The sequence below is a fragment of the Musa acuminata genome, chromosome BXJ3-5 (assembly GCF_036884655.1).
Source record: "Musa acuminata AAA Group cultivar baxijiao chromosome BXJ3-5, Cavendish_Baxijiao_AAA, whole genome shotgun sequence".
NCBI lineage: Eukaryota > Viridiplantae > Streptophyta > Magnoliopsida > Zingiberales > Musaceae > Musa > Musa acuminata.
In genome coordinates, this window is record NC_088353.1 from 6,634,938 (window position 1) to 6,660,932 (window position 25,995).

A 25,995-nucleotide genomic window follows, 5' to 3' on the forward strand; every position below is an offset into this window, starting at 1 on the left:
TTTGTTTACTTGAGCTTGAGAAAGAATTCCATTGTTCATAGGGGTGAGCAGTGGTCGCTCGTCAGCGTTACACAAAAATTCATTACAGTGTAATTACCCTTTAGATCTTTTAAGCATTTCAATTTTTAGATTTTAAAAAATATATTAAAATTTTTATAATTATAAATATTATCAGTTTTACCGACAAAAGATATAACATGTGATAACACATACAAGAAAACGTTTGACAAAAAAATAATTTCCTATTTAAACATAGCAAAATTGAATGAACCAAACAGAACGTGGCATGAAGACATGAAATTTTTAAACACCCAATATCACAAACCCAGCCCCAAGAGCCACCTGTACTTAATTTATCATATGAAAATTATGCACTTTTACAAACTGAGCAAAAGAAAAGAAAATAAATAAAAAAGAGAACCATTCAAATAAAGAAATTATTTACATCTTTTTACCTAGGTATGATTATTTGTGGGAGCCTCCAGCAGCGATGCAGGAATTCGGGTGAGGTGTGACCCTCTGAGGAGGAGGCTAATGAACGCTGTAAGATACAAATTTCACATGCAGGGCCAGAGGTTTATGTACCCCAAAATCTGATGATCTGTAGTATAGCTGCAGTTATCAGCTCACTCAGTTTGTCTGGTTGCCAGATCCATGTTCCTTGGTTAGATGTCAAATGTTCTAAATGAAAACCCACAGCATACGGTTATCTTGCTTGGTAGCTGTCATCTGCATAAATGGAAACACAGGCATCGGCTGCACCAGCAGCAAGGAGTACTTTGTATGGATGGAAAGTGAGGCAGCTAACAGAACCAATTCTCTGAGCCATAAATGTAGGATAGTATCTGATGATGCTTAGTTGCTCTCCTCTTAGGCTGAAGACCTTAACTATCTGCTTGGCTGAGCCACTTGCAATGATTGGAGCATGGCGATGAATTGCCAATGCAGTAAGAGAGCCCCTATGTGCATCGATAGTGAGATATGGCTCAGTTTGATTTCTTATATCCAAAAATTGTATATCCCCAGCTTGAGATGCACTGACAATCTGCACATGAACAAATTAACATGGACTGAAGCATTTAACCCATATTAATTGATTGAGATAACTTCACCAAATTAGGTTATCCAACTAAGATCAATAATTCAGATTGAAAAATGCAAAGGATCATTTACAAAGTTCAAGATAGAAAACTTTCTGACCTTGGTCGGATCAATTCCAGGTTGAAAACCAATCCCAACAACTCTTTCCACCCTTTGGGTATGTGGTCTAGCAGTGCAAACAGGCCTACAAGACCAGACGAGAGTATACCATCAAAAGAAATCACAAAGGATTCTCTGACGGTGCATGCAAACAAGAATGCCTTCCTTGGCTCATCATATACATGTAAAACATTAAGTTGTCTAAAGAGTAACTGGCTGAAAAATGCAAGATGATCTAATAGCAGAAAAGCAACCAGGCCTGTAGTCATGAATGAGTATTTGTGCTTCTTACATTTCAGGAGCGCGAATGTCAAATATTCTTACTGAACCATCAACAAAGCCAGCTGCTAAATGACCCCAGTGGACTTGGGAAGCAGACTGCAAGATAGAATAGACTCAGACATTGCCAAACAAACAATGGTTGGAACAAATGCAGAAGGACAAATGTAAAAAAATCAAAGTAACATGCACAAAGAGTTAAAATATCTCCAGAGTTCACACAATAAATACCGGATTATACATTGCAAAAACCCAACTTTTGTAGCTCTAAAAAATTCTCTTTAACCCCATACATCAGATGGAACACCAAATTTCAACATCTGCTCAAGCAATTGAGTCTAGTTCTATAGAAAAACAACTAAAACAAACCCAAATCTGGAAATTTACATCACTTGACAACCTACAATACTGGCATATATGGTACATATGTTCTTATATTTTTGCCAAGCTCTAGAACAAGAAAAAGTTGTACCAAAAGAACAGACATGAAAGTTAGATTCTATTCATAACTAAAATTTAAAGGACAAAAAATTACAGATTTATAGGTGACTACGTTAGTTTTCTCTATCACAAATGTATTAGCATGAAACATGAATGTTGGAATTATTTAATACTTTTTGATGTAACCTATTAGTAGCTTGAGTATATAATATAATAGTTATAATGTACATGGTGGCAGTGATTCATGACTCAAAAGGTAAAGAATCTAAAAACAAGGAGAAATAGATTGTTAGTCACAGTAAAATATTTGGGTGCAAAAAAAGATGAGGGAATATGGGGGAGAGTGGTGCAATTCAAAATATAGTGATGTTACAAATGTGATATTTTAATGACAGAAAGGAGTAACACTGACAACTAGGAGCAACAGTCTGCAATTGCTGAGAAACCATCATACTATCTATCATGTACAGATTATCAAAAAGGTTCCAAGAGCACCATAATTAACTAAAAACTTGCATGAATAGTGTGTGCCCTTTTTGAGTCCACCCTATCACCTTTCTGTTGTAATTTACTACATAGATATCTTTTTAAAATATAAATGAATAATTAACTATAAAGCTGATAAGACATTAGGGCATGATTTGTGACCATTGCATGTATTTCGACGCCGAAGCAAACTAACTTTAGAGTATAAGGTAATACGTGGTACATACAGCTCTAAGCAATTAAAAAAGTAATATAACACTTCACAGTTCACACCAACTAATATAGTAGACCGGAGCAAATTAAATGCATCGAAGTTAAGGAAGTTGCTGAATTTTATATAGAAATCTGTTCACTGATAATATATAGCTTGTGTCAAGGTTTCAATTTCAGGTACTGGATCCATAGCAGTCGTCCAGAGTAGATCCAAGCTATACTAATATACCATGTGTTGATACGTTGGTACGTACCGAGTCTTGTAAAAAGCACAAAAAGGGACTGAAAAATAGAAAAATTACTGCCCGGTATAGGGCATGTACCAGACAATACAAGCCCTATACAATATAGCCTGATCTGCTTGTCGGTATTTCTGATTAGAAAATACCACCAAGTATTTTTAAAAGTGATAAACATCAAGGTCCCAAAACGCTCGAGGCACTAGGCGCTTGCCTAGGCACCCGCTCAAGCGAAACGAGGTGCTTTCAATATTAAAATTTTAAATATATATATTACCATTGATAAATAATTAAATATGATCACAAAAATAAAAATGCCACGTCAAATTGGAATCACAAGTACCAAATTACATCTCTTGTATCAACACCTACCTAACACCTACCCAGCCTTTCCTCTTTTATACCAGCCAAGTAAGCTACATGGCTGTTCAAATGTTCCCCTTTCTTCAGACCACTTAAGTGACTGAGGTTTCAATTCCTAATTTAAGTTCTAAAAAGGCAAATAAAAGACAGCATGGTAGCTCCCTTTTATTTTCTTCTTTTCATTACTTTTGGAATAAAACCTTAACATTTTGATGTAACTCCATTTATCACTATACTTCTAGTGCTTAAAATGTGAGTAACAAAAGGGTAGGCTATAAAATGAGAAAGAGAGATGGAGAAGTAAATGACGAAAGGCTGTGGAGAAAGGTGGAAACGGGCAACGGATGAAGTGGATGAATCTGCAACGGTGGACAAGGGCTCAAGTCGCCCTTGCAACGCTTCATTTAAACGCCTAGCCAAGAGGTGCTATGAGGCATTCAAGTCTCGCCTCACTTCACCCAAGCACCTTTTGAAAACACTAATACCATCCATGATGAACTACACCGAACGATATTCCAAACCTTGGCCTACGAATTTAACAAATTGGTCAATAAGAGATGTTGCTTAAAAGAAATAGCCAAACCCTGGTTGGAACATTAGGACTTCTCTTAAAAGCATTTGAATATGTCAACATGTCTTTCAGTAGTATTTGAAGTTTCTGAGAAAAATGTAATTGAAGATACCAAGCGTGATGGATAAAATATACGTACCAAAAGGGTTATATCCATTGATAAGTTGTGAAGGGTTATCTCTCACCTAGTGATTTAAAAAGCGCTAGGTGCTAGACCACGTGAAACGAGACACTCTGAAATATTAAACTATAAAAAATATATGATACAATTGATAAATATGATTATATAAATAAAAATATGACATTAAATTGACTGAAGAAAGCTTCAGTCAATTAATCTATTTCGGACGATAGTAGTGGCGGAGAAATAGATTAATTGATTGGAGCCCTCTTGTCTCTCTCTCTTCTCATTGTTCCCCCTTTTTTCCCTTTCAACTTAATGCATACTTGTGTCGATAAAACAACATTTACAAAATCCTTGAATAAGATCACAAGTGACTAGGATGAAATCAAGTTTACATACGATTGTCGTCTATAAGAAAGAGATAGGCCAAGGGCAGAAATAATCTTATTTCATTTAGCCGAAACAATTTTAGCAAGTTATGATTAAACACCCCGTTAGCAAACATGAAACTGAGATCTTACAAATACAAACAAATTTCCAAAAAAAAAACAAATGGTGCAGGTGGCCAGGAGACCTCTAATTAATCTATTTCGGACGATAGTAGCAGCGGAGAAAACCTCGTACGACAGTAGCAGCAGCGGAGAAAGCCTCAGACGACAGTAGCGATGATGGAGGAAGCTGTGAATGACAGTAGCAATGATGGAGAAAGCCTCGGATGGCGATAGCGACAGCGTTAGCAATGGAAGCTGCAGACAATGGCGTCATGGGCAAAGGAGGCTTCAGATATGTCCATCGGTGGTCCTCTCCCTCGACGGTGGAAGGAGCGGCACACAGAAGCAGCAGCGACGGAGGGAACTACGCATGAAAGCTAGACCTTCGGACTCATCCGTTGACGATAGAGGAAGCGTCGGTCCTGTGCGTCGACGGCGGAGGTAGCGACAGAGGAAGCGTCAACGGTAGAGGCAACGATTGTGCTAGGGTTTATGGCTCGAGGTCACACAAGGGGGCGAGGGGTGGGTTTTGCAAGTATAGTAACATTATGTAGCTTAGTTGGCTCAATCGAACCAACTAGCTACTATTTAACCGAACTAGACTTAACAGTCTGGTTCGATTGCATCGTTTCAGTTGGGCGCTCGCCCGAGGCGCCCGACGCTTGGGTTCAAGCAAGCGCCCAGGCTACACTTCACTAAAGCATGCCACTTGGCGAATCTGTGAGGCGCTCGGGCCTCACCTTCCCTCACCAGAGCACCTAAGCGAGCACCCAGGTGCCTATTTAAACCCCTACTCTTAACATTTCTTCAAATAAGTGAAAGATTCATTAAATTATCATACATTACCCTGTTCATATGTCAACAAAGATCATCCAGAAATTTACCAAATAATATACAATAACGATTCAAATCTCAGGCTAGTATCGATATTAGTCCTTGAATAGATTAGTATGGTTAGACATATTGTGTATTAGTATATCCCTGTATAGGCCTATATGGGTCAAGCTGGGAGAGGGGAGGACTGAGAGAGAGACAAAAGAGGGAAGAAGGATGAGGCAATAGTAGAGGAGAAAGCAGAGGATATAGGTGTAACATGGAGATGGCAACGATTCAATCAAGAAGAGGAGGTGGGGAGGGGGGAGAGAGAGATGGAATAGAAGAGAGAAAAGGGAAAAAAAGAAAAAAAAAATTAAGTGACACCTATCGGGATATTGGTACAAGGCAATAGGGTTACCATCAGTATTGGCTAGCTTACCACACAATAAGTTCAGTACGGTGGGCTTGATGGGTAGTATAGCCCATACCAAAATCAGCTGATCTTACTTCCTATTGACACCAACGAGATATTAAACCAAGAAATGTGCCCCAAACAAAAGCACGGTGAGCTTGATGGGTAGTATAGCCCACACCAAATTCAGCCGATCTACTTCTTGGTGAGATCAACAATATATTAAACCAAGAAATGTGGCCCAAACAGAAGCATCAGTGTTGACGTTGGCACATGAGCCCTTGAAAGGAAATAAAAACTATCATAGAAATCCTCTTTCATCTGGCATTACTCCAACTAAAGCATTGTTTACCAAAATCAATGTAGTTGTATGCAAACCTAGAGAACTAATGTGATGAGAAAAAAATTCCCAAGGGCCTATTGTTAAAAATAATGTAAATTCATGATAAATGTTTTAAGATAGACCAATCAAGAGAGCGTATATATTTTCCTTGTCAGTTTAACATTTACTGAGGGTTAAGGCAGGCCTCACTCCATTTCACAAAAAAATTATATCATGTACAGCTTTCATAAATTGTTAAAAAATATCGTGGTTTTTGGCCAAAGCAGATGGCTCAACAAAGCATAGTCAACAACCAAAAACAATAATTTTGTGCATAAAGCTATTGGCCAAAGTGATCCATGTTCACATAAAGCTACAGAAGTCATATGTTCAAGACTACAAGAACGACAGAACAATTTAGAGGTCAAAGGAGCAAACAACACACAGCGCATTAAATTGTTACTCATATAAGGGGAGAAAATAAAAGTAAGATGCTTAACCAAAACGGCTGTTAATTTGAGTGGACTAGTACAATTCTGGGTAGCTAGTTATTAATATAATGAAGAAACTAATGAAGAAAAACATATTAAAGGTCAAGGGCTATTCTAAGTAATTTAGGAACTCTCACTTGGCAATTAATATAGGAGATGAACCATTCTATGAGTCATATTTTAACAGTTTTTAGTGGTAGGCCATCAAACATACAATAATAACAGATCCATGTCAATATTTGCTCTCACAGTTATATGCTGCTTGATGATTTGCAATCCTCCCAAGGTTTGAGCTCAGCATTTAATGATTCAAAATAGTTCATGAAGAACATATAAGCCGCTTAATATTTATATGGTCCTCTCATCTTAGATTGGAAACCAAGGAAATTCATTCCTTTACACAGGAATAGAATAGAGAATCTCAGAAAGTCCCAGTTGAGATAGACAATATATGGTGTACTCATCAAGTAGAAAGACAAATTATAGGTAATACTGGCAGCCAATGATCCATCCAAAACCTTCATGCCAGATGAAGGGAGACCAATCTAGCAGTCAGAATTGGGATACTGGCAAACTCATACTAAGCAAATCTAGCTCTTAAGTTCTATAATAGGCTACCAAATAATTTGAGCAAAAAAAATGCTTTAACAATTTAATAAACAAAGTAAAGGAGACCAACAATTCCATTAAAAATTGCTTAAAAATTCCACATCTACCACTTGCACATAGTACAAGACTATAACATGACTTCTAAAGGAAAAAATCAATGCATTGGACACTTAATGTCAAGTTCAGTTGGCAGATTTGAATCCTAGGGACGAAAGAATATTCCAGGCAAAGATTCCAGATTTGTGGTCATGCATAACCAAACTCGCTCTCTAGTTGAGATTCTCTAGTTCCTATAATGATTACCAAGAAAACCTTGACAGTGGAAATATTAGAGAGTTAGAAACCCAAATATGAAGACATGGCACCTTGGTGCATGAGGCTCTCGCCAATGCAGTCTGACGTTCACTATGATCAGCCTTACCCCGATAAATAAAGATGACCGAAGATCTCCCAATTACATTGTGTGGCATGAAATTCAAATTCCTGGGTATGGGCAGGCAGCTGCAAATCCTGACCCAACTGGTAAAAGACCTTCTATTTGACTAGAAGGAATCTACTGCTATCCAATCTAAGTGGATCTCTTAGATTAGTGAGATGCCTCCAATACAAGTATCATGCCAGCAGGTCAAAACAAACAGATACACATTCCCAACCAGACCCACTACTGGCCATGCATAATCTTAACCATGTTAAGCAAAGAATTCCAAAATAATTAAATACTGAGACATCGATGTTGAAGAATCGAAGGTGCAGAAAAAAGACAAATAGGTGGTAAAACTAAATGGCTCATGAAGGCCTCTTTAAAAGAAAAGCATATAAAGGCTGGGATTTCATATGAACTAAGCTACACATGACTATGCAGTCTATGCTAACATAAAAATAGTCCCTACAAAAAAGAATGAGCAAGACAAGCCTCACCAGTGCTGATATGCTACTGTCAGATGATGATGGAATAGAGCTGACAAGTTGCTCTTTATCCATATCCCAAACCAGGATTGATGATATCTCACCCGAAGCATACTAAGTCAAAGATGATGCTCAGTCAGAACCACATTCATGATAACTCACCAGATACTCACATAAGGCAATTTATATTTGGAAAATATCATACCAAATAACCAGATTGCTGCTGCCAGTCCACGACTACATTTGTGCCACGAACAGCAGCCCGATGACCTTGCATGGCAGAAAATGCTGTCACAAGTTTCTGCTTCCCCTTCATGGTGTAATTTTTCCAAAAGCAAACATTTCCATCACCTACATTACACATGATTATCCCAACCAAAGTTTTATACCAAGAGGCATTCTACTGCTACAGGTGTTGCTTAATAATATAAGAAAGGTGGCTTACTAGAAGCAACTAGAAGCAAACTGTCATCAAGCTCATTCACAAGACACAGTTTAGATATTCCTCTATCAGATGACTCACGATTATCAAAACAGTTCAAAAGAGTAGCTTCTTCATAATTCCATACCCTGTGAATCAACATAATTGATCAATAAATTATTGATCAATTGCATCACAAAAAGCGTTAAAACAGGAACCTCAAATTTTAAACACTTAAAAGGCCATGTAACTCTTAATACCAAGCTCGAAATACAATACCACTACCCAATATTAAAAACCTACCACATCAACAGATCCATTGAGTAACGCAAGGAAAGCGACGCGCATACACACACAGGAAAGCCATGACCCAATATTAAAGCCCTACCACATCAACATATATACTGAGTAATGCAAGGAAAGCCACACATACAGAAAGCTGTAAACTCATCAAAGCATATATAACAAGCTATATACCATGATTTTAATAGTACTTAAAAGCAAGGTCTGCCGTACCGTACCGTACCGTACCGGCATTTCGACCCGGGCTCGGTACCGGTACGGTACGGTATACCGCTCGGTACACTCAGGAGTACCGAGCACTGTATCATTGCTACAGTGTTACAGTGCTCGGTACGGTACAGGATGGTCCGCGTACCGCTGGCCTGTCGGACCGGTACAGGCGGTACGGTCCGGTACGGCAGACCTTGCTTAAAAGTTAAAATCATTAATCAAGAGCACTAAAAAGAAAAACATTTATATACCTTCCTACAAATAATTTATGTAAAGGAAAACACCATGACTTTCTAAAAGACTCCAGGAGGGCGGTGGGAAACAACATATTTTTAAACGCATCCTCTTGTATTTAAAAACATTAAAAAATAAATAAATATTGAGAAAGGATCAACTTCATAGTTTGAAAAATCAAAGATGGGATCGGGATTGGCCCATGGCAGTGTGATCCTATGGGCTGGATTGAATTGATGGAATCAGAATCCATTAAAATAAAATGAAAACAAAAGGAGAAAAATATCAAATAATAATAATAATAATAATAATAGGAAAACACTAGAAGATAACACATAATTATATATAATTTTATGTAACTATATATGTGATTGGGATATTATATATGAGCCCCTCTGATAAACCTATGACAGGTCACACGGAGGGAAATGACAAGCAACAGTTTCTGTCCCGGAAAAATCAGTCATTAATTTATTAACCAGATGACTGATCTTTCTATAACTATCAACAACTACTAATGTGATCAATCAACACAGATTTGGCAGAAAAACCCCTTTAGTTGGATTTAATTTATTGCCATCCATGGTTACAAATGCACATAAGTGATTGTTTGACCAATATAAAAAACAGGACACATACAAGAAATGGGGAGGCCAACTCACTCTTTGAACTTCTGAGTTCTCAACATCCCCACATTGGTAAGACACTGACTTTAGCATAGGAGAACCTGCTGGGATCATTAGCAGCAGTATTTTTCCATTGCTTGGCAGGTCAGCACATCAGAGGTTCAAACAATGGTGCATGTGTCTGGCAAAAAGTCAGACCAAGGATATCAAAAATCCATAAATGCAGCCCTTCCATCTCTCTCCAGGGTCACATGCTCCTTAACCATGGTGAACATTTATTCGAACTGGTGCCCTTTACCATTTTTCACTTTATTTTCATTGCCTGTAGTAGCCGATTTCAATGAAGAGAAATAGGGAGGATACAAGAGAAAATGAAGATACTGTTGATTTCTCATGTCTGACCACAATAATTTTAACAAGTGGAGAGGTATTAACTATTAACTTTATCAGGTAGATATGTTTGGTTTCAAACTCCAATTCTGATCTGTTTGAGCTGGGTTTGACTTAAGAATGCCACCTTGATTCAGTTCCCACACGACTGGAATCACCTTCGTTAACATGCATCTAAAATTAATCACAAGTCATACAAAGAAAACTCGCTTAATACTAGGTCTCTATAGAAGTAAAATAATTGACAAATCACCTATCACTTTAAGAACATTTGTGATGCCATATGCTGTGGACCTCTCTGTCATTTGGTTCCAGACCCCTTTTTCTTTCTCCCAAAGGTGTAAGGATATGACAAGAGATTTCTAAATGATCCTTCAGTGACATGCATATCAAATTAATCTCATGTCATACAAAAAAACTCACTTCACTCTAAGTCTACATACGAGGAAGAAAGTAAAACACTTGACACTTCACCTAACACTTCAAAAACATTTGTGATAATGTGGTGAGAGCCACTCTTTCATTTGGTTCTAGTCCCTTTTTTTTCCCCAAAGGTTCAGAAATATAACAACAGACTTTAAATGATACATTTCTTCTATTAATCCAAACAAGGGAAAGTGATCTTTCCTTCTTTTCTTTCTTCTCCCTCCTATTTGCCCTTAATCATCTCCTCTCTTTTCTGTGCAAGTGAATGTCCAAGCCTAAGACTTCCAAAGATACAAGGCTTTAAAAGACTTTGTTATCTTCCATTCTCCGTTTTTGTGTTAATGCGCTACTGAGATTCAAATTTTAGATTTTGGGACAAGATGACTGAACTTATGCCCTCATCTTCCTCCCAAAACCAAAAAGAAGAGAGTTCAAAAGCTAGTGATCTACACCAATCACAATCTAGTTCTTTAAAAGAGACATTCTAACAAAACAAAATTTCACAGATCCAAAGAATAGATAAAATCAACAATCTGTTATAAAATATTATGTAATCATCACCTGTATCCTTGCTAATAACCAAATGATTACAATGAGTACTTAAAACATTAAGAGTATGATAATGTGACATACAAACAAGAGGCGAAATCTTTTTCAGAATAAGCAAAATTTTCATGGACAGTCTAATTAGTTCAGCATCATAACTACTAACTGTCAACAAGCAACAACATAACCATGAGGTCATCGATCAAATCAGACCAAGCTTACTTGATGCATGTCTATAATCTAACAAGGCAGTTTCAAGAGACATACTGCAACATGAAATTTTGCTATAGAACAATACAGTCCAAAAACTATTATAATGTTAAAACCAAAGAGAATAATAGAAGGAGAAAAGAGTTCACCACCCGAATTACCTGATTTGTTCTTTCTCATCAGCAGCGACCACAAAAGGAGAAAAAGGCAAGAGTAATGCAGCCTTCGTGCCTGTTTCATACTTGGTATCCCAGCTAGCAATTTGATTACCAAGTTTACAATTAGCTGGATCAAGTATACAGTAGAAAAGTCAAACATGCCCAGAAAGAAACATGATCAAACATCATTTTAACTTTTAAGACAATACAACGAACAGAAATTGAACATATCAGCCTACTTACAAGAGTGTTGACATTTGGCTATACCATCCAAAGCCATTCTCTCTCTTTCTTCTCTCCTAGCAACAGTTTCTTCACTGTCATCAGTGCCAGCGAGAAGTGGCCTTGAAAAATGAACACAACTCCAATTGTAAACAATTGACTGTGGAAGTAAGCTACGTTCAGAACTCTCAGAAGATCCAACAGCCCCTATAAGTGGATCAGCTAATCCAGTATCTGGAGAATTTAGTTGGTGTGGCCTGAACTCTAAAGAGCACACTCGGCGCAATCCTGTCAGATAATTTTGCTTAGGAGGGCTAACAGGAGGTGTCCGGAATGTCATTGATAAATGACCTGCATCAATTAATCATTTTATAGTGAAAACTGCAAAGTTCAATACCAATTATAGAGTGCTACCAATTAAAACTCGAACAATGAGAATAAAAATTACCGGCATTAAAGTCAAACCATGAAGATGAGCGAGCCAATCCAGAAAGATTAGAGTACTGAGATGGAGCTGAAGAATCTCCTTGGTGTATACCCCCACCACCATACCTTGCAGTTCTTGCAACCACTAGTTCAATACCAATTATAGAGAGTGTTCTTCGGCCAAGGTTCGCAACACGAGGAGATGGATCCTTTGCGATATTACACATGGCCAAAATAAACTGAGAATATAGAGCACTGTCAAGAGTTCTTGATCTAGAGCAATTGATGATCCCATTAGTAGTAGTTTCTTTTATCAATATACCAGAGTCAGAATGATGAGAAGAATCATCAGATTGTGGAGAACCATGCATCATACCAGTTGATGCAATGGGACTACTTGTCGATATCCTACCATCTCGACCAGCAGCAGTGCTGTCACTACTACTTCTCAATACAGGACCAATACGTGAGGAAATGGTGCTTCCTACCTGCATCAGTTGACTGGGACAATAGCCACTAAAATTATTAACATTAGCCAAAGATGGCAAGGAGCTCAGAAGGGAGTTAGACTGAGGCTTCAGGTATTCAGCAGCAATTGACTTCAGATGCTTGTTATGACCAAAGGCAAAGCGGGCAAGAGCTGCCAAACAATTATGTGAATATTGTTTTACAAATCAAATTAAAAACAAAGTACTCATCAAAGTCAAATAGTTCATTTGCTACCGAAAAAATGCAAAACCATCTTTTAAAAAGCCAAAGGATAAGAGCAAAAAAAAAACTGGGTCAACAAAAGATAAAATACAAAATACAATTCAAGGATTAACTATTTTTTAACAAGAACACGAAAAAAGAGAGAGGTCTCAAGGAGCACATTTGAAATAGACCCCTTTTTACAAGTACACAAAAAAAAAAGAGAGGCCTCAGGGGAGCATATTAGACTTTCATGTACACACTAAGAAAATTTGGATTGTTGCACATACCTACAGCGACCTCAGCCCTAACCAAGGGACTCCCATCCCCAGCAGCTTGTAGAAGATTTCTAACAATATTCAGCTCAGATTTTATTTTTTCATCATCATCAAAGTCCTCATCACCTCCATGTCCATCACCAAATGAGACAGATCCAACGTCAATAAGGGTGCCCAATGCAAAAGCAGCTGCAGCTCTGACCTGACAAACATACATTAAAATACATAAAATGATATTGGCAGACTAAAATATTGATTACAAACATGTAAAGAATTCTTACCTCGGGCTGTGGCTCTGACAATAAAGGTGCAATTGTTGCTGGTCCATCTGCTTGCATACCTATAATTTGCGCTTCTGGAAAATCCTCCCACAGTTTTCCCAGGCAAAGACAAAGCCACTGAAGAAGTAAAGGTTCGGTTTGTCCATCACATGGATTAGCAAGTTGCAAATGTTTCAAACAAACATGTATCAGATTTGCTTGAATACATGCTTCTTGTCCCCGCCGATGTCCATCCACAACAACTGCCAAAACAAAAGCAGCCATTGCTCGCTGCTCCGGATAGGCATCCATGCTATCAAGAAATCTGATAAAATATGCATGGCCTCCATCTTTCACTAGATCTACTTGACAAGACTGATATTGCAGGGAAAAAACTATAAATTAGTCATTTGTCCTACAGCATTTGATGCCATAAATATTAAATTAACAAGAAAAAGTGCATTTATTTTCTCCACATTTTATTAAGTCCAAACCACTCAACAATCATCAATAAAATTCCAAGTACATAAAAAGAGGCAGAAACAACTAGTGGCCGACCCAACCAAAGATATACCTTATCAAGAGCAAGAATCTTGGTCCAAATGAACACAAGAATTTGACGCAATTCCATTGCAGTAGTTTGTAAAAGTTTTAAAACATACGGAAAGATCCCGACAGATAGAGCCTGAAAGATCCAAGGTATTCAGTTGAAGCATGTACATCCCAAAAAAAGTATTTAAATGCATTCACATGTGCAAAAGATGGAACAAAGACAAGAAATCAGCAATAACAAACCAGATCTACAGCCCAAGCTCCCATATCAAGGAATCTTCCTAAGAGTACTAGTGCTCGGAATCGATGAGATTGACTTAGTAAAACCTGGAAAAAAAGAGATAAAAGAAGGAATTCAACAACAAACAGAAAAGCAACAAACTAAAGAGAAACAGGAAATTGTACAAACATATAGAACTGAAACATCTTAGGGATAGTAGAAACAGCAAACAAACTACACTGAACTACAACAGACTCATCTAAATTTACTTCGTAGTCCATACAGCAATGTCAATCCATTTTAGTGATTTCGTAATCAAGGTTCACATCGTCAGTCATATGACAAGCAAGAACATAGAATGATAGTAAAATAAGAGAACTTCCAGGACTCCAATCATAAAATGATTATGTACGTAAGAAATAAAGGTTTAATTAAAACAAGCAACTGTCATATACTATTTTGGGACAGCCAAATGGATCACTTCCTGCATTTTAATTAGAGGCAATATTGTGGGCATAATCCAAGTATCTCTCTTCAGAGATATAACCAACCCTCTCTACAAAGCTAGAAACCACTACAAAGGTGGGTACTTGGTTGAGTACCCACCTTACAAAGCAAGCTAAACTCAGCATCAGAAAGCAGCAAAGCATATGAAAAGATAAAAGAAGCAATGAAACAAAATCAAGAGGTACTCTTTTATTGTGATTGCATATACCTGAAGAACAATTGGCAATTGCTCTGGTGGCTTCTTATGTTCGGAACCATGATCCAGCCACACCTCAAAAGCTGTCAGTTGCTCGGTGAAAAAAGGGCTTGGCTGATTCAAACAAGTCAAAATATCAATCCAGCATAACAAAGGTGAAAAAAGAAAAAGGCAGCTCAGCATACAATGAATAATCTAGCCGCCTCTGTAACACTGATCAAGATGCTACCACAAAGAAAAACTTAATGTCAATGTAAATAATTTCAAAAATAACAAAATGAAACCTGAAATTCAGCATTTGGATCAGCAATCAGCTGTGGGAGCTTAGACAAGCAAATCTCAGCAGCCATGTCCCATGCATCCCTACAAGAAGTCAATACTCATGCTAAAACACGGCATCATAAAAGGTATAAGATGACACAAAAGATAAGAAACGAGATAGAAATTTGCATCCACATGGTTACCACATATGATGCTGATGAGTTGGTGGCAACAATGGATAAGAAACTGGGGAACAGTTTGCAGCTCGCATTATTCGCTCAGCGAGTAGAAAATTGCGAAAGAGACTAGCAACTAACAGATCTTGCCTAAACAGACTCTGAAAAAGGTCTGCACAATGACATTTAACAACTTTGTGTATCATCCTTTATTTTAGCACTGGATTCTAATTACCAAAATATTCTGGAATTCAATGCTCAAAAAATATATCAACCTTAAAAAACAAAAACCATTATCGACAGTACCATGAGGTAGGACATTCCATGCAATCGTATCAGTAACAGCAATGAAAATCCAGTTCAGCTCTCCCAGAAGTGTCTTTCGGTCATTTTGACGGCCAGGAATTTGGTCAATAAGAGAATGGGTAAGAGATCCGTGAAATAAAGAGCGAGAACAAAACCTGAGCAGTAAAGAAGATGAATGTTAAACACTCCAAAAAAAACTAAAAGTCACCATAAGTTACAGATGTTTACATAATATGCAAGTTCTTTTTGTTATGCCAAGGTATCCATGTATGCAACAAAATCATGCTTCACAAATCCATAAAGCACAGGAGCATGTTAGGAAAAAAAATTATAGATGAAATAACATATCACAAGCGAAACAAACAAAACAGATGAAGTTAATATCTTGCAGCAATCACTCAAAGACAGACATAAAAGGAGAACAAGATGTGTGCCTAGAACAGCTAATGGAAAGAATTTCACCAAACAAATCAGGCCAACCAACACAAAACAATTAGAACTCAAGCTGGCTTCTATTTTCTGACGCACCAGCCATTGAATTCAGACAAGATAAATTCAATCAAACACTGAAATAGACAAGTATATGATATCACACTCAACATTTCCATCATTTTTATCCCATTTTAGAGGCCAATTGTCCAACTGGACAAGGCTCAAAGTCCACCTTAACTTGGATAGGCATGTGCTAGTGAAATGAAAATCACAATGCTTTACCTACATCCATTTTCCAGTCTACTTGCATCCCCAACTTGGAAATTGATTTTAATTATTTGTCAACCATTCGAAACTCTGACAAGGAGGATGGCCTAAGCTAATGAAATGACACTAAACAAAGCAATCAAGTACCTACATCCACTTTAGAGACCAGTTACACCCTAATTTTTGTTTTAGTGAAAAGAATTTGTCTGCATGGAAGTTGCAATACAACTAGAACACATGAGCAAAAGTTCATATATTCCTCAAGAAAACAGACATGTCAGTTAGAGAAAAGTACATACAGTTAAAAAAACTGACCATCGCAATGCCATTTTAATTGGAGTTGTAAGGCATGATGTGAAAACATCAGCAGGAAATTCAGCACTCTGTGGAAGAGTCTCATGAGCTTCACAAGCAGCAAGCAGAATACAGTCTTTAAATGAGGCAGAAGCACCAGAAGAGTTCGAATCTTGCCGCTAAAAGTACAAAATACAGCATTAAAAAGCATTAAAATATAGCATAACACTACAACTTCTTAAATTGCACACATAAAGACTGTCTAATGCGATCGTGAACCTTTAAAAAGGCACTGATGATCATCCCTGCTGCAGAGCAGTCAAAAACATATATTGAAGGAGATTTAAGCCAAGAATCAAGCTCACTGATAGGCAATGGAATATATTGTGTGTAACTCTGTTTTCAATGGAAGAAATATGACAGTTAGACATCTAAACAAAGTTTTTTTTTTAAATCCAGCATAAATCACCATTCTAGTATGATGGAGAAAACCTTGTTGAAAACCCAGATTTCTCCATTAGATGTAGGCTTCGGTACTCCATGTCCATTATAATGAAATAGAACTCTTTCTGACCTAGCATATTTGCGACAGGTATTACAAAGCTTCTTGACTTCCTCCACGGTGGGATCCAGTTGAAGTTTATAACGAGCCTGATATTCGATTAAAGTATATATCCCAATAGTAAATCTAATGTGAAATACAATAGCACCAAAGGTCAAAATAGGCCTACCCGAGGTTGCCAGCGTTCATACTGTACTTGCAATGCCTTCCCAATTGTCTCAAGTGCCTTTGGAGCAGCCATAGAATATGGATCTGGTTAACAACAAAACAATGTTCAAGTATGTATAACTAAAATCAAATGCAAGTCAGGAGCATGATTGGACAAGTAACAAAAATTTAGCCAGAGACAAGTAGACCAACTAACTACTATCTGCAACAATAAGTTAAAACATGGTAAGTTGTACACTGAGTATAAGGTCACAATTAAACATGCATAGAAGTTTCAAACTCTAACAGAAGAATGCAACCTATATAAGAAGATAAACTACAGATGCCTCAGAGGATACCACACATAGGTCTTATACCATAAAAGAATCATCAACCTTGTTGCAGTGTAAAGATCAACTGCTGCCATAATGACCAAGAGATTTCCCTTGTAATGACACTCTTCTTCTAGAAGACAATAATAAGTAAATATAGTTTCGATATCTAGTCATAATCCTATAAGAAGCTCAAATTTTGAGTATCCTCATTCGTTTTCGTTTATAGGATAAAATTTTTAAGTTTAATTAAATGACTCACGTGAACCAGACCGAAAATATCCACAATCATTGCAGATCTAATTTGGTCCATGATATGAAATATTTCCTGAGTTTACAACAACAAGAACAAGCTCCTGACGACGACAACAAATATCGCTAGTCAATCAAATCATTTTTTTTCTCTCCTAATGCATCTACTTGTAATCCATTCACTTTATCTAACCAGCGCACCTATTGGTTTCCTATGAACATCTCCTGATACAGTATATGAATATATTAAAGAAACATTAATTATCTATTTTGGTGAAACTACTGAAATTACAAACATAACAATCCAGAAAAAACATTAAGAGCATTAAAAGTTGTGTTCATCTTCACATTAGCCAGTTGTCAAAGCAACTCATATACTATGAACACAAAGAATACCCCTACGCTGGTTGCTAGCTTATGCATATTGGAGAAAACCCCCTTATCATGGAACAGCAATTAGTTTTATGATAATAAACCACAATTTCCTTTCAGATTTCACAACTTAAATCTTATCAAACATAAAGTTCGTTAAAGAAAATACAAAGAGGATCTCAAAATAAAACGTGTCAGCTGTCAGTATCTATTGATATCATATGATAGCAACTTACAAGTTCCAGAACTTTTAAACAACCAAAACAAGGAGAAGGAAGAAATTATCAAATTAAGATAAAACATGTCAGCTGTAGTATCACATGATGTTAGTCCAAGAAGCACGGTTTATATTTCCAAATTAAGGACTAAATATACAAGTCCACAAGACAAATATTTTCTTCAACAAGCACTTTAAAATTATTTCTCAGAAATAAGGTTATCTTTCCAATATCCATAGTTACTGCCCGAGTTACAACAGAATGAGCCACAACTATTTTATTGTGAGTTTCAGGTAATGTGCTTTAAAGCAGAAAAGTTAACATTGCATCAACCTAATAGCAAAATTAAATTATTGCACATAGCAATTTCTGAAGATTAATGGTTTAGATGCCTTCGATCTCAAAAAATGATTTAGTTGATCCTTGCTATTTACATGCAACTCAACTATTACAAAACAAGTACATATACCAGTTTCAAAATATGAGATCTCTTGAAACATGACAAACATAAGACACTAAGTATCATCCATACCAAAAGGTGTATACACAATGGGCTACCAAATGCAACAACAACGGCACAGAGGAATCAAACATGACTTAATAAATTAGAGTTAGAGAAAGAAAACTACAGATATAGATAGCTCTTCAAATTAAAAACTCAATACAGAAATCTTAACAAAATTAACCATTATCAGGGCAGCCAAAACATCAACAAATGAATTATCAAAATTAAAATGAACAGAATTCTAAGAGATTGACACAAGAAACAAGTCCCAAGTTACCCATCCAGCACTCCATTCGGGCACATGGAGAAATTTTTATAACATCTGGTGGATCAACACCAATATTTAAACATAACACAAGTGCAACACACCCAGTCTTCATCTGCAGTGAAAATAATATGTATATTTAACATCATAATTCAAACTGAATGGAATGCAAGGAAAAGCATATTTGTAAATATATATAAATGTCCATAGGATCTCATAAAAAATAAAGAGTAAAAAGAATAAAATCAATCATCACTACATTCAAAAATCATGGTAGTGCACACACAAAGAGACCACTAGCATCAAATTTAGCAGCCTAAATCTCCATGTAAACTGCATTCAGGTGCGAATAGATATTATAATACCTTAAAATGCTTAAAACGCACAAATAAAAGCCACCGAAAGAAGAAAATTAGAATTTGCACCATGAGTACAAAATAGTAATCATTTCCCACAAATACAGCCATATCCACAAAGCAAACTTCAGTAAAGAATCACATAAATAAACTAGAAAAAAGGAAAAAGAAAGTTTAATTTTATGCATCCAATAATTGACATTGGTATATAATAGTAACAATAAAAAAAAGAAAATACCGTTCAATAAATTCACATCAAGAAATATTACACGAGTTGTTAAGGATCACGCAGCAAAATGTCTGCTCAAGAAACCACATCATGAAAATGAATAATGAAAGCAGTACCACTGTTTAAGGGCATGGCAAATGTAGTGAACCCAGATATCTACAAACCATCAGCAACGACAACCTTGTTATTTTGTATCAATGTTAAAACTAAAATAAAATTAGCAGTTATATCGTCTATAATAACAAAATCCCAATATTGTCTATTAAACCAATTGAATCCCATAAAATTTCACTTTTTCAAAATAAGCTACAATAACTTGTGCTAATTTCCAGCAGCCTTTAAAGATAGGCAAACTACTTCAGGGTATATCCAAGCTATCACGACCCGTCCCGCTGGATAACTAGATCCATAATTCATAAGCCTAAAACTGGTCTTCCATATCCATTATGGGACTAAATCTGAGGTATCAGACAGGCTATGTTACCATAGCAAACTAGTGCATGGTTGTTGTCACTACTGATATTGCACCATGGCACTTGTACAACTTATGCAAAAACATCAAAAGTAAAACACGCAAGCGAGAAACGGGCCTTACTGATTGCATTTTATGTTCACGCAACATGAAGCAAATTTTTTAAGTTCCAACAGATTGTTAAGGTATGTAAAAGAAGAGAAAGAGACGCAATAGAAAATGAGGATTATCTAAAAGCACAAATAACCTACTGAGCCAATGGGAAGAAAAAAGGGCCCAAGGAAGGTTATCTTATAGTTAACTTCCATCAGCTCTTCTACCTTTCTTGCTACTTCCCTTATCTTTCTCCTCATACACTTCCCTTATCTCCTTCCACCACCTCCTCAATCCTCCCTACTCACCACATTACCTTTTATAACTTTACAATCTCGTGAATCAAGGTCACAAGTTCCACTATTTTCAAGAATTGTTTTAGGGCATATGAACTTTTTTTTTTGTCCTCCATATTAGTATATTATGATAACAGGTGAAAACAAACCATAAGCTGAATGTACAAAATATGAAGCAACAAAGTTATATAATTTGGATTTTGCAAAATACTCTTCAAAGGTAATGAAGAACCAAATATTTCACTGGAAACATTAAAATTTAGCAGATTTAGATTGTAAAACATGCGAGATTGGCATATGAATATAATAACTTGGGAATTCTACACAAACTCCAATCTTTGAGTCTACCTAATTCAAGAATGAACTTATAGTGTCCATACAAAGACTTGAAATCAAGGTTCTTAATTTCGCACCGAACCGGCGTTTTGAGCTTTGCTCGATGCAGTAAGGTACGGGAGTACCGAGCGGTACACCCTGTATACAATATAAAATATAAAAAATAAGAAAACGGAGGCGTACACTGCCGCGGCGACATTGCCTCCTCTTTTCGTCGCGTCAAATGAGGAGAAGACCGCATATAAAATATAAAAAATAAGAAAACGGAGTCGTACACTGCCGCGGCGACATTGCCTCCTCTTTTCGTCGCGTCAAATGAGGAGAAGACGCGGTCTTCTCCTCATCTGCGACGTTCGACGAAGACGTTGAAGGCCGCAGACATCTCCGAAGAACACGATGAAGGCCTCAGGCATCTCCATCCTTCAACGAAGAACACGACGAAAAAGAAGCCAAGCCACCGCCTCTCTGTTACCTCCTAGATCGAGATCATCGAGGGAGGGCAACGACGGATCAGGAAGCGTCGAGGTTCTCCCGATCTTCCCTCTTCTCCCTCGACGTTTCTTCTTCCCTCGCTGCAACCAGGCTGATACTGCCCGATAGAGGGCAGCGATGGTAGAAATCAACCGTTACCGCCCGATACAGCCCTGTATCGTCTGATACGAGGGTAGATCAACGGTATCACCCGATAGTGAGCGGTCCGCGTAACGGTCTGCTGGCGGACCGGCACGAGCGGTATCATTCGAAATTAAAATCCTTGCTTTAAATTATACTCATCAATCATCATATTCTCAGGCACAAGGGACCATAATTCTAATAGCCATAGGGTGAAAGAGGTTGTGATTGAGACATAACTTGGAGGAAACCCAAGGTTACCTAGAGTGCTAATCACCCTGGTGGTTGTTAACTTAAAACCTAGTATGGATTACCCATAAAAAAGAATAGCTTGAGAAGTAAGAAAATGCAAAGAGAAGGAATTGGAAAAATACAAAAAAAAACACACACACACAAAACATAGATAGGGTACATAGGAAGGAATGATGCTTCGGCAGACTGCCCCCATTTCGGGCAATCGAATCTGCCCATATAAAAAAGAAAAAAAATCTGTATAATCGTGTTTGCCTTACAGCGCCGTCACGCACCGTCTTTGCCTTAATTGCATCTCACACATGCAGGACACATCGCATGACCTAGCCACACACCGCCACCACGCACTGCCGCCTATCGAGTAGGCCACTTCTCGTCCTCCTCCTTCATCTTCCTCCATCACCTCCTCTCCTTCTTCCTCTTCCTCTGTCTTCCTCCGCCGCCTCCTCTTCTTCCTTTCTCTTCTTCCTTTCTCCTCCATTTTCTTCCTCCTCCTTCCTCCATTGTGCCTTCCTCTTCTCATTCTTCTTCTTCAAAACACCAGTACATGTCGATGCACCGATAGCGACAAGTATGTAGTGGTTTGGTCGGGGACCGACATGGGTCCGGTGCATGACACGGAAATCCTTGTTACATAGATTAAAAAATAACAAAAAGGAAAGAAATCAAGAATACTAAGGCATTACTTTGTTTAATAGACTACATGCTAAAATAAACTGATGAAGTATGATGATGAAAAATGAATAATATGCATAACAAGGCATGCTATTTACAGCTGCAGATACATAGAATAAACTGATAAATCAGGATGACAGTGAATAATATGTATGGCAAGGCATGTTACTTGCAACTGCAGGTACGTACATGCTCTTCCACTTTAATGCAACGACGATCACCACAAAATATAGCTACAAGATAACTAACAGTATACGAGCCAATAGACAACTTATACGGCACCTATAAACAGTATAAATTAATACATTACGATTGTCATAGCATGCCGGGCAAAGCGGCTGCTAGATTTAGTGTAAACTGGCATCTAGGCAAAAGCATTTTTCCTGCAGTTCCTCAGTAGTGAAACAAAAAACATCATCAGTTACGAATATAATTCATTCTTTTTGTTTCACATCAAAAGACATGGTCTCCATGGCCTCTTTAGTCAAAGGAAGTTGACCTTAAAAGGGCATTTATTATGTTTCCCTGTAGTCTTCATTGTGCCAATTTCTCTTAAATCTAATCACCATAAAAAACATGGAAAAGAGTTTTGTCCTAACAGGTCATTGTAGTCATAAAATTCGCATCCAAAATGCTTTTCTACTCTTTTGTTACTAAAAAAAAGGGTTTCTTTTCTCTCAGCCTCTTTTGCTCGAAACAGATGTATTGCCTCCTAATGTTTTCATAATTTCAACTTGTTTTATGGATCCTACCATTTCATAAGTATGACATAGCACCAATTACCTCAAACTATTAGCCAAAAGAAAAGGCTGAAGACAAGAGCAAAGACAAAAGCAAGTTCCTCTGATATCTTCTCTCTCTCCTTAGACTTGCAACAACATGCTTCAGATCTGAACAATAAACATTACCTTGCTTATGATAATCTAGGTGATAGATCCCTGTCAAGGAAACATCATTGCGCCGTGAAAATAAATGGAACGTATATCCCCACTACCCTCACATTCACAAACAAGAAACCTTCACTAAATAAACTATCATCTCTGCAACCAAATGACTCATAAATTTAATCACCTGATATTACAAATCAAAACTAACCCAATCAGTTTTCAGCAGAAAAATATTTCTTGACGAATAATTGATGCAGAACATTGCCACTTCCAGCAGGTTTCAAGTTCCCATTCCATCACAGAATATCAATAAATGCAAGTAAAGTTCTCTAACTGAATTCAGCCAAGAACCAATCATCAATTAGATTGTTTACATTCCTCTTTCTCTTTCAAACATTTCTTTCATACTTCTAACCCTCCTGTTTCAAGAATTGCTTTGCTCGACAATAGCGCCATAGATTATCAAAAAAAAACCACAGGTTTCACCTGTTCTTCACCAAAGGCTACTAATTCATAGCATTTGGAAAAAGGAAACTGAAAAGGAGTTGCAGAAACAAATTACCCGATCCTTGGGCCGCCACTTAGACACCAAACCATTGTCGGACGGCCCCACCGCCGCACAATCCTCGAAGCCCTCATGCCGGAAATCGGATAGCACGACCGTGTGGGGCAAGTAAGCCATGCCAGTAGCCGTCGCCCCAGACGCCCTCACTCCCAGGTTGGCCCCTGCCGGGGCCGCCACCTCAGGCTCGGTCCTCTGCGAGGCCGCATCCCCGGCCCCGGCCCCGTCCTCCCCGCCGGACAATCCATCCAAATGGTCCGAAACGGACGCCGAAGACCCAGACAACCTGGACGGCATCAGATCTCCCAATGCCATCGATTCAAAGCCCGATAACTCAGCCCTTCCCCAACCGGGCCGTCGTCATCGCCCCCCGGATGGTAGGCCTCTACCCCGATGGCCACCTTGCAAAACCCTGGCACCGATCGGTGGAGCCGGGCGGCGCGGCCTATTCGACGAGTACCGTTGCCCAGCGACGCATGGCGATCCGCAAGATGAAGGAGAAGCAATCCATCTCTCCGAACCCCAGCCGCCTTTCCTCCGGAAAGCTACAGAAATCTTGGGGATGGAGGCGAGTTTCGGAAAGAGAGAATTGAAACCCTAGAATTTTCTTGTGTGCGCGTGTATATGTGTGTGTGAGAGAGAGAGAGAGAGAGAGAGAGAGAGAGAGAGAGAGCGGGGTTGAAGGCGGAGGGAAACGGGAAATGATAGGAAAGGAAGGAAAAGACGCGAGCAAACGGGATAAAAACATGATCGAAATCATAATAATAATAATAATAATATTATTATTATTATTATAAAGTCACCGGCCAAATTCATATATATATATAACTTATTATTCCAATAATAAAAAAATGATTTTTAATAGCTTTCTTTTTCCAAATGTTCGACTATTAGGAGATAAATATTAAAAAGAGAAAACAACGACAGATTAAAAGCGGGAGAACGGTTTCTGATGTAGGCTTCGGTTGCACCGAACCAGCTGTCATGTATCCTGCGACCCGAGGAGTTAAAGGTGACGTTGAGCTAACGAGGAGTTCATTTACGTGGAGGTTTGGGTTGCGTCACCATATCCAACAGTGAGATGGGATTTCATTACTGTACCTTTTGCTCCTGAGCGAACCACCGTGGAGAAGGCAGTGATGGTGAATGACTTATAAGCTGAAGTAGATTAAATTAGAAGACAGTATCGCTGAAAGTTTGAGATGACTTATTGTTCGAATCGCTAAGGATATTGACTATTACCCATCAGACATTTATATATTTTAGTATTATTCATTTATAATGTAAAATTAATCGGAATGTTACATTAATTTCGTGTGAATCTATTCGTGGAAGACGATAGAGGATAGCGGATAGACGATAGATAAATCTCATACTTTGATCGTTGTATTGACAAGCAAACCGTTGCTGTGTCAAAATGATGAGATAAATCCTCCCTGAGTTGGATTTGCAGCTGTAAATGAGAGGTGTGCCAACGGTCAACGGTAAACAATGCTTTGTCGTGTGGGTCAACTTATTATATAGGTTGCATCAGATCACAGGGCACTTTGAAGTGATAAACCAGCCAACAAAACGCTAAAGGTGCGTACTTTGGACGTCATGGCTTAGTACAAAGTCTTCGACTCCATTGGCAGCCGACGTGCGTGACCAACAGATGTTTGAAGTGACAACCATACAGGATCCACTTGAAGGGTGTCGTCTTGTGGCAAAGAGGAGGTGCATGGTTGACTAAGCTTTCTACATGAGCGTGAGTTGACCACACCACTGATGACCTTCTGATTGGACCACAGCCTCCACGTTTCGATCTCTCATTGCCCGATCATCCGTCATATTGGAACATGTCATGTGTCACAAAACTTCCACTCATCTGTTCCTCTCTCTCTCTCTTTCTCGCTCTCTATTTATACATATATCCCCACCGTTGAGTATAATTCCTTTATAGCAGCAAATAAAAATACAACAAGCAGGGATGAAGCACCACAACAAGCGTGGCTCTCG

General features: G+C 38.0%; 1 protein-coding gene across 2 annotated transcripts; it reads right to left on the reverse strand.

The window, feature by feature from the left end:
- Positions 1 to 317: 317 nt before the first annotated feature.
- Positions 318 to 24,691, reverse strand: LOC103984935 (regulatory-associated protein of TOR 1). Of its 2 annotated transcripts, XM_065151018.1 has the most exons (24): positions 23,998 to 24,691; positions 19,240 to 19,342; positions 17,306 to 17,388; positions 17,067 to 17,225; positions 16,854 to 16,970; positions 16,596 to 16,753; positions 15,582 to 15,736; positions 15,303 to 15,447; positions 15,123 to 15,201; positions 14,851 to 14,952; positions 14,159 to 14,242; positions 13,938 to 14,048; positions 13,385 to 13,738; positions 13,116 to 13,305; positions 12,158 to 12,775; positions 11,731 to 12,060; positions 11,491 to 11,614; positions 8,688 to 8,768; positions 8,409 to 8,533; positions 8,169 to 8,314; positions 7,976 to 8,077; positions 1,493 to 1,578; positions 1,201 to 1,285; positions 318 to 1,045 (listed from the first exon to the last, which is right to left on the reverse strand). In XM_065151018.1, exons 1-24 carry the CDS (start codon positions 24,310 to 24,312, stop codon positions 707 to 709), a joined length of 4,191 nt encoding a protein of 1,396 aa, XP_065007090.1. In that variant the 5' UTR covers positions 24,313 to 24,691; the 3' UTR covers positions 318 to 706. The 2 variants fall into 2 exon arrangements, with proteins under 2 accessions (XP_065007090.1, XP_009400791.2); XM_009402516.3 differs by lacking the exon at positions 8,688 to 8,768 and having other exon boundaries at positions 23,998 to 24,690.
- Positions 24,692 to 25,995: the final 1,304 nt, after the last annotated feature.